Raw genomic sequence first — 13,882 nt, forward strand, 5'->3', positions numbered from 1 at the left:
TTAAAATGGTTTTATACCTGTTTCCTAATCAGTCACACAGTGTTCTCTTTAAAGAATAACAAACTTGTGAGCTTACGTGTATGTTGGCTCCCAAATACGTCTAAGTTTGTCAGATTTCACATTGCCATTACAGGAAAGCTGTAACAATTTCTGTACATAGTAAAAGATGGTAGATCGGAAGTTTGTTAGGGGCAGTTCTACTTCTCGAGTTGTTCCAAGACCTGAAACTTTCAACGTAAGTGCTAAACGTGGTGAAGGCATGCACTCAACCTCTTCCAACAGTTCTGAATGAGGTGTACCTGCGCATGAAAAATTGAGATGTTAATACAAAACACATAAAGCATGGCAAGTTGGCTTAAACATTAATGAAGTGGTTCAATAAGAAAGTGTAGAGATTTCCTGCACACCTACCAGTGAGACTATGCTGAGTTAAAACTACAAGCTATAACTAAGTACTATAATTATAACACTTCTCTACATGAGAAAAGCTAACAGCAGTTTTTGGAATCCATGTTGATCCTTACGTCTTGGTTACATCCTCTTTAATATTATACAGCACATGGATTCTTCTTTGCTTACGCAAAGCAAATCCATGTGCTTCCTACTACATTTACACCTGTCTGGTCACCAAAATCAACAATGGTTCACTTCTACATAAACCTAAACTATGTATTCCTTTCTTTGTGAATACTGATTGCACCTACAGAGTTGAACAAGAATCAGCTAAGGAACAAGATCATGTGCTATGCTGCTGGTCATACAGACTGCTCAGTTACTCTATTACTTTTCCCCTCACCATATTTTTGGATTGCTTCAACAAATCCTTTCTGATCAAAGCTATTCTGGGCAGCTCAACGCACAAATTATTCCCTGTAGGTAGAACCAGACATAGCAAGAGATCTAATCGCCAATCTGAGTTAAATTCATGAGTACGGATGTTTTATACAGCACTTAGTTTACTTCTCCCTCAATAGTGCTTGGACATGCAAAGGCAAATGAAACTCTCATTGAAACAAAGAAAAGTCACACAAACACAAAAGCATGTTGTATTGGTTAACAGTGATAGGATCCCTGAAGCCTAACAGGACCTTAACAGTAAGTCTCTGGATCAGATGTCATAAATATGTCTTGGCAGCATACCTGGTGGAGGGATTTCTAGATCAGTTGTTTGTTGAACATTAGTACGACCAGGTCTTGGGTCAAAAGCAGGAACCAAAGCAGAAAACTGTCGTTTCAATACATAATCATCATCCCATGTTCTTCTACGTCCTCCTTTGGTTTCATACTCTTCTTCTTCCTTAATAAAAAAAGCGGGGGAGAGGGATGTATTTTTATTTTAGGTTCTTTAACAAAGAATCATTTCATCCAAAATTTACATGTGCATCGTGGAATACAGCAGATACAGCAGTAACAAACAAAAGCTGACACAAAAGATATCAAAGCTGGTACTTAACAAGTGTTAGTTCCATTTAGTTGGTCAAGCAGGAATCAAAAGAATTAAGCAAAACTGCCAATGAAGAGAAACCAGCATTAGCGGGCTAAAATTAGAATAGGCATCTTTACAACTTCTGGAAAGAAGGAAAATTTCCTTGAAGCACCAAAATGGCATAGGGAAATGCATAGTAGTACAGACGAGCAGACTTGGTGTAGATACTTGGTGCATTCTACAAAATTTGGAATATCAAAGATTCAAACAAATCAGTGGAGTTAAAATAAATGCAGTAACGTTTCTGAAACCAATTAACTTTTTTTTAAAAAGTATGTACCTATATTGATATATAACGTACATACATTTATTTAATCCAGAGATGAAATTAAATACCAAAGTACTGGAATTATTATTTTGGGAAGTAATTAACAAGCCTTTGCAAGTAGTAATTGCTTATGACTTTTCCAAAACAGGCCTTGAATCTGTTCAGCTCCTTACTGAGGTAGAATTGCATAGTGTATGAGAGGGAACAGTACTGGAACCCAAGAAAGGAAAATGTGCTTTTGCAGATCTGATTCTTGTTGTGTAATCTACTTCTTCCCATGAAAAACAACAGGAGGTTCATTTAACCGTTTCTGAAAAGTGATCAGCAACCTGCAAACTGTGGTTATTAATTACATTGCAGCAAAACAGTATAAATAAATAATTCTGTGTATTTCTAACTTTGTATCTTTGTGCAGAAAGTGAAATACTTAGTGGTGCACTTGAGTTTCTATTGAAAGCATATTCACAGTAGGTTCAAATGTTTAATGTTTTGGTTAACATGCCTAAAATCTGAGCATATAACAGCAAGAGATAGTCTCTACAATTCCATAAATTAATGTTTACACTTATGTAATAAATATTAAACTGACATTTGTGCAGTCTTCTATTTTTCCTCTTAGGCCTTGCAACATACATTTGGATCACTTCAGTGGTGGTAGAAGTCCAACCATTCATTATGGCACGTATTCATCGTACCACAGAAGAACCAAGTGAAGAGCCAGAATTCACGATAGCATATGCAAGACCCATGGGACTAACTCGCTGTTTTTCTCTGTCTTTCCCTTCCAGATATTCTACTGGCATACGTAATTTATTACCGGCCTACAGTTAAACACATCCCAGCACTGCATCACTAAAAAACTTAGCAGCCTGCCCACAAAGTCACACCAATTCATCAGCTGGTGACATGGGGAGCCATCATTTTTGTCTGTCAAGTTTTTTCCAGGTTGCTTTTAAGATGTTAGTTCTGGCCTATAAAGTCTCAGGGCATGCTGATGTTCAAAAACCTTTTTCTCTGGTAGAAATGTTGAAAGTGGCACAATTAGTCACATTTGGACAAGAAAGGAGAGCTAACTGGGCAGAGCCTTATCTGGTGAAACCTTGCAATTTTGTAGCACCAATTTGAACAGATAAGAAAATAGCTTTGTTAATACTCAAAATATATGTTAGAATTGGGAAAAGACAAAACGAATGATAATCTTCTAAAAGATGCGTTCTTCTTGCAGTTCCAGAGAAGTGTAACAGGATTTTAACTTTGGCATATTGTTTGAAGTCTTAATTGACAGATACTCAGAATTACAGTCACAGATTGGCTAAGGCTGGAAGACACCTCTAGAGGTCACGGGGTCCTACCTCCTGCTCAAGCAGGGACACCTAAAGCAAGTTTCCCAGGTCCATGTTCATCTACACGCTTTCGAAAAACTTGAAGGAGGGAGAGAGACTTTACACCTCTCTGCACAACCTATTCCAGTGATCCGTCACCTCTACAGTAAAGAAGTGCCTCCTGAAGCACTTCTCCAAACCAGTAGTCCTAAATCTAAAATGCATTTCTGTTTTAATTAGAATCATAAAATGGTCTGGGTTGGAAGGGACCTTAAAGGTCATCTAGTTCAGAATCCGTAGTGCCAAAAAAAAAAAAAAAAGAGTTTTAATGCATCTGTTAGCACAGATAATTAAGTTAAATAGCTATACTGTACCATAACTTCCTCATATTCTTGATCTTCTTGGTTATCATCTTCATTTTCATCGTCTTCTTCATCTGGTTCAGGTAGATCCTCATCATCATCCAACTCTGCCAACAGAGTACTAGCTCGGCAGCTATCAAGAAAATCTATAATACATATATACACACACATTTATATATTTACATATGGAAAAAAAAGACATGGATCTCTTTTAAAGCCAATTTTTGAAAATTAAAAAACAGAAGCACTGAGAATAGTGAGAAAACCACTCTCACAAACAAGAAAGAGAACTAAAAATAGTACTGATATAGTATATCTAATGAAAGTAGCACATAATATTGCGTAATTAAGATTGATCAGCAAGTGATCAGTTCTTCATTTGTCAAACATGTTATGATTACATTTATGTTAAGTTTTGAAAGAACGCAAAAACTGGTACACAAATTAATATTGTCTGATTCTATATTTAACTGTTTTAAAAGAAGGTTAGTGATCAAATTTTTGCTACAAGTGTGCAGCTTAGACTTCAAATTGCAACATAAGGGACATTTAAAATATGTATGTAAGAGCAACATCTGTAAAGATTTAGTTGCAAATGAATTTCTGTAACAAAAAGGTGAAGCCAGTTATGAAGTTCAATTTCACCCACATAGTACTAAGACTTAATCCCCACCCCTCACCCCCCAAAAAACAAAAACAAAAAAAAAACACAACAGAGAAGTTCACATTAATCCAAGATGGACTATGATAGAAATGAATTTTTGAAATTTTACATTTTTCTATACACACAGAAACTGTTTAAGCACCCTTTGAATTGTTGTCAAGACCCCAATAGAAACTCTAGAGTAACTCACAAAACTATTTGTTCAGTTGTTTATATTTTAAGACTTGTCACCCAATCAAAATATCAAGTGGCACTTAAAAAAAAAATAAATGGACATGGCACATGGAGTTGGCTGATTAAGATATGTACAAGTGGCTCAATTCCAATGCCCAGATAACAATTTTGAAAGACTTTATAAACAACAAATTATAGCACATCCAATCATTTTTAAAAAAAAAAAACAATTCAAGTATTTCTTCTTTCAAGACTATCTCTCAATCCAGTTTGCCTCACATTAGGAAATATTTTCCTATATCTAGTCCTGTTTTTTCTTGACTTCATTTCATCAACTTAATTCCTAGATATTATCACTCAGCCTAGTTAACTACAATCTTTCACAGCATTCGTAACTCCCAAATAACTTCCATCTTTATGTCTGTATCTAGCATATAGTGCCCACATAACTTTGCATTTTGTTCCCAAAATTCTCTTCTTCATGTCAATTTACTTTGTGTTCTTTGCAACTTGTTGCAGCTACTATGGTCTTGAGATACCTGGAAACTCACATACAATTTTAAGTGTATAGTGTATCTAATGGTTGGTGATTTTCAATCAAAGAGTACTACAAGGTACCTCAGACTGAGCATGTAGTATGCTCAGTGAGAAAACTCTACTTTTAGAGGCTCGTATGTAAACTACATTAAAAATAAAATGATTTGATTAAGGAAAAGATCAAGCGCTCAAATAAACTATGCCATAAATAATCATCATGTGGGATAGAAATTGCTGAACTACAAGGACATAAAAACATAAGGAAAAATTACTTTGTTAACATTATTTTACTTGAGTACTACTTCACAGAACTAGGAACATATAAATAGTTCAATTTTCAAATACTTATCAGTAAATGAACTACTACATGAAAAAAAAACAAACAACAACAACAAAAAGGAAAAAATGAAAAATCATTAACGGGAAGTCTGCTTATGTTCATTTAAAATGAAACTTACCATATAAAGAATATTCTGCCTCCTGACCTGTATCGCTCTCACTAGATGTTGATGTTAGGCTAGTAGTTAGAGTATTACTAAGCGACTGACCAACAGATAAAACTGTAGTTGCTGTAGCTACATTGCTGCTGCTAGTAACACTGGATGTAGACATGGTCACTGTTGATGTGGTACCAGTTGTAGTCAGATTAGGAAAACTTTGGGCACCCATAAGAGGAGAAGCTATAGATAAAGATATGGTAAGATAAAATAAATGATTTGATGACTTGAAGAGCACAATTTACATGCACGAGTCCTGTGTTGAAAAATATATTTCGTGTTGAAAAATTATCTGAAGGGTTATTTTACAATAAAGATTTACAAACTAAAGGGGAAGGGATTCCCAGTGCGAAATTGCACACTACAATGCAGACGCCCACACCTGAGCATATTCCCTTGTGTACATTTAAAACAAATAAAAGCATTAAATAAATCCCCAACCCCCCACTGTAAATTTGAAATTACTTCATTTCAATATCTGAAAAGTATTTCTGATATCTGTTACTTCAATACTGTGGCTGTCTTTAAGCTTAAAATTTAGTTTAACCTCTAACATAAATATAATTAAAATTAAACAAGGAAAACAACATAACCATATATAAACAAATTAAAAACAGAACATAAGACAATTTTGAAACCTTGTCTGCATTTTCCTTAAAGTTCTTAAAGCAACTCCTACTTGCTATCTTTCACATAACTAGTAATGTACATATTCATGATGTACTGGCAGTACTGTGAAAACCAAAATTTAAGAACCTAAATTGGATGACTTATACGAAGTAATTTTCAGAATAAGCTAGTGACAACTGCGAGGTTACCTTACTGAACATTCAAATAGAACACAGAAAATGCATTCTCGTCAACAACTGAAACAAAACTGAATTCCCTGTAAACTCAATGGAAAGAATTTCAGGTCCTGTACCTATCTGAAACTGTACAAATTAAGCCTATATACGATTAATTACATATTTACACCCCAATGTTACAAACATTTTGTCACAAACTTATCTTCAAACACAGACTGTTAATCACATATTTGCATATGAAAATTTGAGGGGTCATCTATACTTAAATGTAATCATATTTTTCAATCTACTTTTTCTAAAATTTATCAAATGAGAGTTTTACAGTTTTAAAAGTAAACATTTTCATTATTACAGCTTATATAACCTGATGTATTGTTTTTTTAAAAATAATATAAAAATAAAATAGAAGTCTGAATGTCATACTATTGTTGTCTGCAAGAATTACTACCCTTGCAGGAGGACACAGCACAAAACAGAACCGTTCCCCTGAGTGCATTTGGTAACTTTTTGAGAAAAAAGAGATGCCACTGTTCTGGTTTTGCATTTGTGTGTCAGATAGTGTTGTTGTCATTTTGATATTTTTCCCCCACCCCCGCTAGGAACTTAAATATATAAATAGAAATACAAAAATGCAGACTCAAATCCACGAAAGAGTTCTAGTCAGGTATAATACTTGGTTTTTTGTTTTGTTTTTTTTTTCTGTGCAGGGGAGAAGAGAGTGAAATTTAATTAGTTAGTATGCCATATGCCCATCTCTATAAACAAAGAAAGTGTGGAATATTTCCAATCCAAAGGCACTTTCTTTGTTGTTTAAGAATTTAGTAATCACTTACTCAATATACATATCTTCCACCCACTTTAATAACAGTAAACTCTTTGCTCTTATACTAAAGAGACACAGGAAAAGCCATCAGGTGTAAGTATTTCATTTGCTCAGATCTCAAGAACAAACAGAAGCTGACTACCTTAGACACCATATAAATCCTGCCAAATACTGATGTTTTCAATGTAACCACTAGAGCAAGTCCAAAGAGACTTAAATTACTACTCATGATTTCAGACAGGTTGTTTTTTGTTTGTTTGCTTTTCGCTTATTTTTTGTTGTTGTTTTAACCGAAGGTTTTTACAATGTACTGCTCTAATTTTGGTGAGATCGCTCAAATTTAGAATCTAATCTCTTTTTGGGACACAAATCCTCACAGTTTCTTTTTGTGTAAAATTAGAATTCCCACATACGGGATAAATTTAAACACAACAAATACAAATTTTTAATTTATTTCCTATTTTAATGCTGTATGATTTCAAACATGCTTGAAATATGGCAAATACGTTGGTAAAGTATCCCATATTCTTCAAAGACTCTCCCTCTCCCCAACACAAAGCTACTTCAGAACTAGAGGCACTGAGTATCTGTCTAAAGGGATCAATTACTGGAAATCTTCTGTTTGGTATTTTATTTACATTAATAAAAATATATCCCCATCAAAAAAAAAAAGAAAATAAAAAAAAAGAAAATGCCCACTAGGATCATTTTAAAAACTGCAAAAAGCAAACAACACACCTTCAAGTAAAAAGCACAGAAGTCTTAGAAAAATACAAAAGCTTAACAGAAAAACTGACTGTTTCCTTCTGGTATATTAGGGTAATTTTACAATTTTACTTTTTCTAACTTGTCATGAAGTACTGAGCTCCAAGCACTGAACTACACGCCTAACACAAAGGTGGTTGAGCAACATCTCAGATGGGAGTGTTGTGAAAATTTGGAAGAGCAAACTCACAACAAGCAGGTTTATAGCTTACCTGCTAACACCTTGATCCCACATATAATCCAAGAATACACAAAGGTTGAAGCATGTACATAATCCCACTTAAAACAATGTTAGCTACAAACTTCCATAAAATTAGCATGCCTAAATGACTTGCTAAACCTAAAGCTTAATGACAACGTCATTGGAAAACATACACAGAACTGGGTTACTCAGCCTGCTAGAATACAGGGAAATGTTAAAATGTCACCATACTGCAGTTTACTTTTTCTTTCTACTCTGCTCTTACCTCCTAAAGCTCAGACAGAGAATTTGCAGTATGAACAATATGCATTTCCCAAGCAAAACAAGAACATATCAGAAGCAGGCAGACAGAAAGTGTGCGAATTCTGCACAGAACAGATCAGAGAGCAAGAGTATCCCACCTTAGCTGCCGCTGCTAGTCTTCAATCCTCTCAAATTAAACTATACTCTCTTTCTTCCTAAACACATAATAAACATCAAATCTACATCATTTCCATTTGATGGGTACCACAGTGTAATCTGACATCAAAGGGGCACGTAACGCTTCATAGTTTCCATGAACTCTGTGAGCTGTTCACCAGTTCTGTAAGTGCCCATAAAAGCAAGGCTGCTCTAAGAGCATTGCTCTGTTAGGCCAACAAAAGCCAAACTTCTTTAAGTCTAAAGAAAACCAAAGAAATAACAAAAGTTTCAACTAAAAATAAATACAGCTTTTACTTACTTGCAGTACTCATGACATTTCTTCCCAAAGTGTTAGTATTGTTATCACTGCTACTTCGGCTTAAATTCATGTTGTTGGTGGCATTGGTACGTGCTATGGTTGCCACTCTTCGTACAAAAGACTCCAGACTTGAAGTTTCTCGAGATGATAAGTTAGGAACACTTGCGCTGGAGCTCATCGGTGCCCCGGCAGCCAACAAGGAACTGACTGAAAGTCTGTTACTCGCTGAAGAGCTTAGAGGTCGTTGGGAAGCTGCTTCTTTATTAGTCAGTTCGGAAACGGAACTAACATCAGGAGAGCTGACACTAACAATTCCCATGGATATAGCACTGGACTCCCCAGGAGTACGTATTGAATTATCAGGACCTAACTTCCTTTCTGCATTTTCATTTCCCATGTCCGCTGTTAAGGTACTGGTGCTTGCACTGGAAGATGACCCTACTTCAGCCTGAGGCACGTTATCAGCGGAAGACAGAACAACAATTGGTTCATGGACGTCAGTGCCTGAAACTATATTCTGCTCCATTACACTTTCTGATCTCCGCTCCATTTTGGTCGAACCCAAGCTGATGTCGCTGCTACTGGCCACGCTACACACAGAACTGCTGCTTCCTTTTCTACTTGAGGAGCCTGCAGCAGCAGTCGTCTTGTCTGGACAGTTGTTTTTCACCAAGCTGCTCCATGACTGCGTTGTGCCTGAAACAGTGGATGAAACAGGTTTGGGTGATGCCGCTGAATCAGGGTCGTACCCTGGTGCAAGCTTGAGGTCAAACTTTCCTTCTGCGCCCATACGGTAAGAGTTAGAGCCACCAGCATCCCAGGTGACATCAATCCAGCCTGGAAAGGGACAGGAGTTTGTGAGATCCAGCAGAAAGCAGACAGGAGCGTGTCAGACAGTAGCTCCACAATGTGGGATCAGCTTCTCATAAGGGCTGCGTGTCCGAATTAATAAAATCAGTAAGTAACTCCTAATGCCAATTAAGGAGTGTTTAAACAATTTGGTAATGTAGAAGTGCTGTTAAAATTATGGCAGCAAGTACAGTCAGCTTCTACCTTCAGAGTCCCCAAACCCAGCCAAAAGCCAAGTTTGCTTCAGAACGAACCTGACCTACTAGGATCTCTCCAAAAGTTATGATGATTCTCTAAACATCCGAAATGTATATTACAACATATCATCGTAACTTCATTAATACCTGACAAGAAACTACAATTCCTCTACGGACATTTTATGTTTTAATCTGTTCAATGCTTGTAAACGGGCATATCTACACTACAGAACGCATTTTATGAATTTCAGTTTGGGATTATTTTTGTCCTATATAGTGCAAGAATGAGTGTAGTCATAGCCAGCTTTTTGTTTCAATAATTTACACAGACTCAAATGTTACTTATTCGCAGGAAAATTCTTACAAGTAAGGACTACTTCATGTAAGATTTCAGGGTCAAAAGAAGAATATGTTGCATGGAAATTTGAAGTGTTATACTAGGATCAGAGCAGCACTGAAAAAAAAGATGCTACTCATCTTTAATTTCTTTATTAAATTATGTTCCAATATTTTGTAAGTTAAATGTAGTAAACCCTGCAATGATGAGGATAACATGCAAAATTTAGCAAACTAGGACAGAAACGGGGACAAAAAATTTTAATGCTTGTCTGATATTTTACTAGTCTGATACACCACAGAGTCATCTTAAAAGCTTCTTTCTAGTTTTTCTTATTGCATGTTAACTGTACCAAATTTTGTGTCACTATTTCAATCGATACACACTTTCTTTAAAAACAAAATCCCTAAAGCTCAGTCAGCTCCTGAAACCTCTGACAACAATTCAAAACAAGATGTCAGGTCCAGAGGCACATACACGTTTTTCTTTAACAAAACAGAATGGAGCTCATTTGAAGTAAAATAGATATGTTTTTAGCACTGTCAGGTGCACTTTTACCTTATAACTATCCAAAAGTCATCACTTTAGACTGAAACAGAAGATCACAGGCAATTTTCTGTTTAGAAGTATCACTCTGGAGGAAGAGCATTTTAAAACTCATAAAGTTTTCAGTAGACATCTCATCCCCACATGAGCGGGCTTATATCATATTATTATGGTATGATTTTACTTCATCTTCATGAGTTTTATCTGAATAGCTTCGTGCCACTAAATCTCTGAAAAGTGATGCAAGTCTGAATTTTTTACCTTTCTACATTTTATTTGACTTTCTGAATGGACACAAAAAAAAAAGAGGTAAACTCCATACAGAAACAGTATGATTTTTACCCTTTGAGTATCTGGACAGGGTGTTTTGAAAAAGCAGAATTAAATTACTGTTCTTGTTTTGTGTAGTTTCTTCAACTACAATATTAATTACAAACAGTTCAAAGCTTGCACAATTTTGTAAATATACATTATGTACTTGGAGTCTTGATGCTGCATTGTTGTGGCCCCGAAACAACACAAGATGTGTTTGAGCTTTGAATAGCCACAGAAAAGCCAATGGGATGCCATTTTCTATTTTCAAGACAACTGTGGCAGGAGTAAGCGTCTACTGATCACTTATCACACTTTGTAGTCATCACTTGACACATGAACCTCAATTTCACCTTTACTTAATAGGAAAGATTTACTGGAATATAGGAACAAAAACACTGATTTAATAGACTACTCACCAATAATACTTAACGTCTTAAAAGTGAGAGTGTATCTATGGATACTCTTGCATCTGGTAAGAACAATACATGGAGATGATGGGACAATTCCCTACAAGCTATTCTGAATGGCTTAAAAAAGATGAAAAGTTGCAAAACATTTTAGATCATCATACTTTGGACACTTCTCCCTTTTTAAGAGCCAAGAACTAATAATCTGGCTAGGAGTGACTGAAGATGCTTCAGAAACAAAGCCAGTCTTATGTACACCTAAATAGGGGTGGGCAGCAGAGGGAACTGAGAAAGCATGTTCAGCTAATAAGATTATCAGCTCTTCTGGAGCCTCTTTAATACCTCAGCCTCCTGAGCACTGAATTCCGTGGCTGCTGCTGGTTTTGATTTTGCTCCCTAAGTCATATTACTTTTCACTGTTTTTAAAATAGCAACTTGATCCCAATGAAGCTAGCGAGGTAGGAAAGGTACAGGACACAACAAAAGTCAAGAAAAATATTGCAAATGCTAAGCTAGAAGAAATGAAGAATGTAATTATAGATGTTGCAGGCCCAAAGCTTAATTAATCAGTTTGCATCAACCAACCTGGAATATTTTTAATTCTTCATAATGAATGTCAAAATAACAATTTGGTATTTTAATTAAGCAAAGCTCGGAAAATGTTTTATTTACAACAAGATTTTTTTTCCATGCATTGAAATGGAATTTCACAAATGGACCACAATGATTACAGATTTTGAGTTCCTTCTCTCCAGGGTACTGAAATTTCTATCAGCTTCTTCAAGAAACTACAGAAGGAATAGTGTAATATGACCAATTTCACATTTAGATTGAAATAAAACATAAAATACTCATACTATAGAGTTTTTCAAATTCAAGCAATTTGTGCTCACCATTATGCAATTCTCCTGTAACAGTGCCTTCACCCTGTGGGCTTCCATCCTGGTCTCTCCATTTCCAATCAATTCCTCTGATTACACGAGCTCCTGGAACCATGTATTTCAAAACCTGAGAACGGACCAGACGTCGCTGTCTTCGCAGATTGGCTTCAGCTTCTTTAGCAGCTTTTCCTACAAGAAACGTAAATTGAAATTGGAAGACTGAAAAATGCAGCAATATTGATTAGGGAATAAATCTGAGCTTGTTTTTAAGCATGCTCCAAGGCAAAAGTCAACGTGTTTTTTCCACACTCATTTTTATAGGTCACGTTTGTTAGGATTTTAAGAGAACAAGCAGGACATACACGTTCTTTTTCTTACCCAACTGATCTTCACATACTCCATTCACAGTGCCATAAAGTTCAAATCCAGACAGGGAGAGGTAGTGTGTTTGCCCACTGGCATTCTTTCCCATCTGTTTTATTCGAACATGTCTCCAACCTTGTTTCTCATCCTTTGGAGGATCTAAAGGCCATGTTGCTGTAGACCTTCAAATTTGTTTCAAAGAGGTATTGTTGGGGAGAAGAGGAGAGAGAAAAAAAAAAAACAAACACACAAACAAAACACACAAAACCAGAACACTTTAGTACCAAAAACAAACCATGACAGCAATTATTTATGGTTAAAATCAGAAAACTGCCAAGAACATGAGAAATACAAAACCTAGCAACATTACAGACAAATTCTGGATGAGTGCTGGTGTTACTATTTTCTCCAAAAAAAAAAAAAAATAAAATGCAAATTTAAGATGATAGAAAATCACAAATATTATTACGTGAACCAAGAAGAGAACTTATGAATCACTTATTTTCCAGTCCACCCTTAATCATCTGTGCCACCTACCCCCTTTTTACATAATTATTTATTATAGCTATGGCATACGTTAATTTAGTCTACAGCCAAGTATATATTCAACTTAGCTCAATTTTATAAAAGCTGGTAAAATACACTGACATACCCTGGTTCGTTGAGACTACAGTCATCAACATGAGTATACAAAGTAGTCCAGTTCTGTCCATCCTTAGATACCTGGAAAACCCAATTTCTGAGAGCAGATCGTCCATAACCTCGAGCATGGCGTAATGTGTAAGCTGATGGTATAACCCAAAGGCCAAGATCTATGGCAAACCAAGCATTCTTATCATCATTAGTATGACAATTGAGAGCTGAACTGTCACGGCTTAGGATGTCTTCTAAACGGCCATAAGGCAGATTTCTTCCTTCTGAGGATGTAACCACTACTAACCCATAGGCTGCTGGATTTACCCACTCATATGCAGTTCTATATTAAAAAGAGAAATGTACTGTTCAATTATTACTTACATTAAAAAACAGGTATCAGTAACATTTGACAATTTACTGCAAGTTATTGATTACAGCTGAGTTTATTACAAACTGAAGCAATTAATATCATCTGAGATAATTAGATAACTTTAGAGACATTCCAAAAATGTTACTTCACTACAGCAGTTAACAAAAGACCCAACCCTTCCCACCCCTTCATTTCTTCAGCAAGAATACAAACAAATTCTCAATCCAACTTCAGAGAAATGTATTTTTGTATTAGTTAAGCAGAGCAAAAAAAATATAATTCTATTGATAACCAGTAAAAGCAAACTCCCATTCTTAAAAAAAAAAACAACAAATTGATTATCAATTCTCATTT

At 35.7% G+C, this 13,882-nt stretch overlaps 1 protein-coding gene across 8 annotated transcripts in view; it reads right to left on the reverse strand.

The window, feature by feature from the left end:
• Nucleotides 1-13,882, reverse strand: part of HECTD1 (HECT domain E3 ubiquitin protein ligase 1) — a 62,636-nt gene that overhangs the window by 12,938 nt on the left and 35,816 nt on the right. For 4 of the 8 annotated variants that reach the window (XM_032189278.1, XM_032189276.1, XM_032189275.1 and 1 more), the window contains exons 22-29: nt 13,175-13,498; nt 12,538-12,704; nt 12,172-12,348; nt 8,628-9,464; nt 5,272-5,493; nt 3,451-3,584; nt 1,141-1,297; nt 77-299 (exon numbers count right to left, since the gene is read on the reverse strand). In XM_032189278.1, the coding sequence (XP_032045169.1) occupies nt 77-299; nt 1,141-1,297; nt 3,451-3,584; nt 5,272-5,493; nt 8,628-9,464; nt 12,172-12,348; nt 12,538-12,704; nt 13,175-13,498 (2,241 nt within the window). The remainder of the gene's footprint in view (nt 1-76; nt 300-1,140; nt 1,298-3,450; nt 3,585-5,271; nt 5,494-8,627; nt 9,465-12,171; nt 12,349-12,537; nt 12,705-13,174; nt 13,499-13,882) is intronic. The other 4 variants (XM_032189280.1, XM_032189279.1, XM_032189282.1 and 1 more) reach the window with 2 other exon arrangements.

This window comes from Aythya fuligula, chromosome 5 (assembly GCF_009819795.1).
Source record: "Aythya fuligula isolate bAytFul2 chromosome 5, bAytFul2.pri, whole genome shotgun sequence".
NCBI classification, from domain to species: domain Eukaryota; kingdom Metazoa; phylum Chordata; class Aves; order Anseriformes; family Anatidae; genus Aythya; species Aythya fuligula.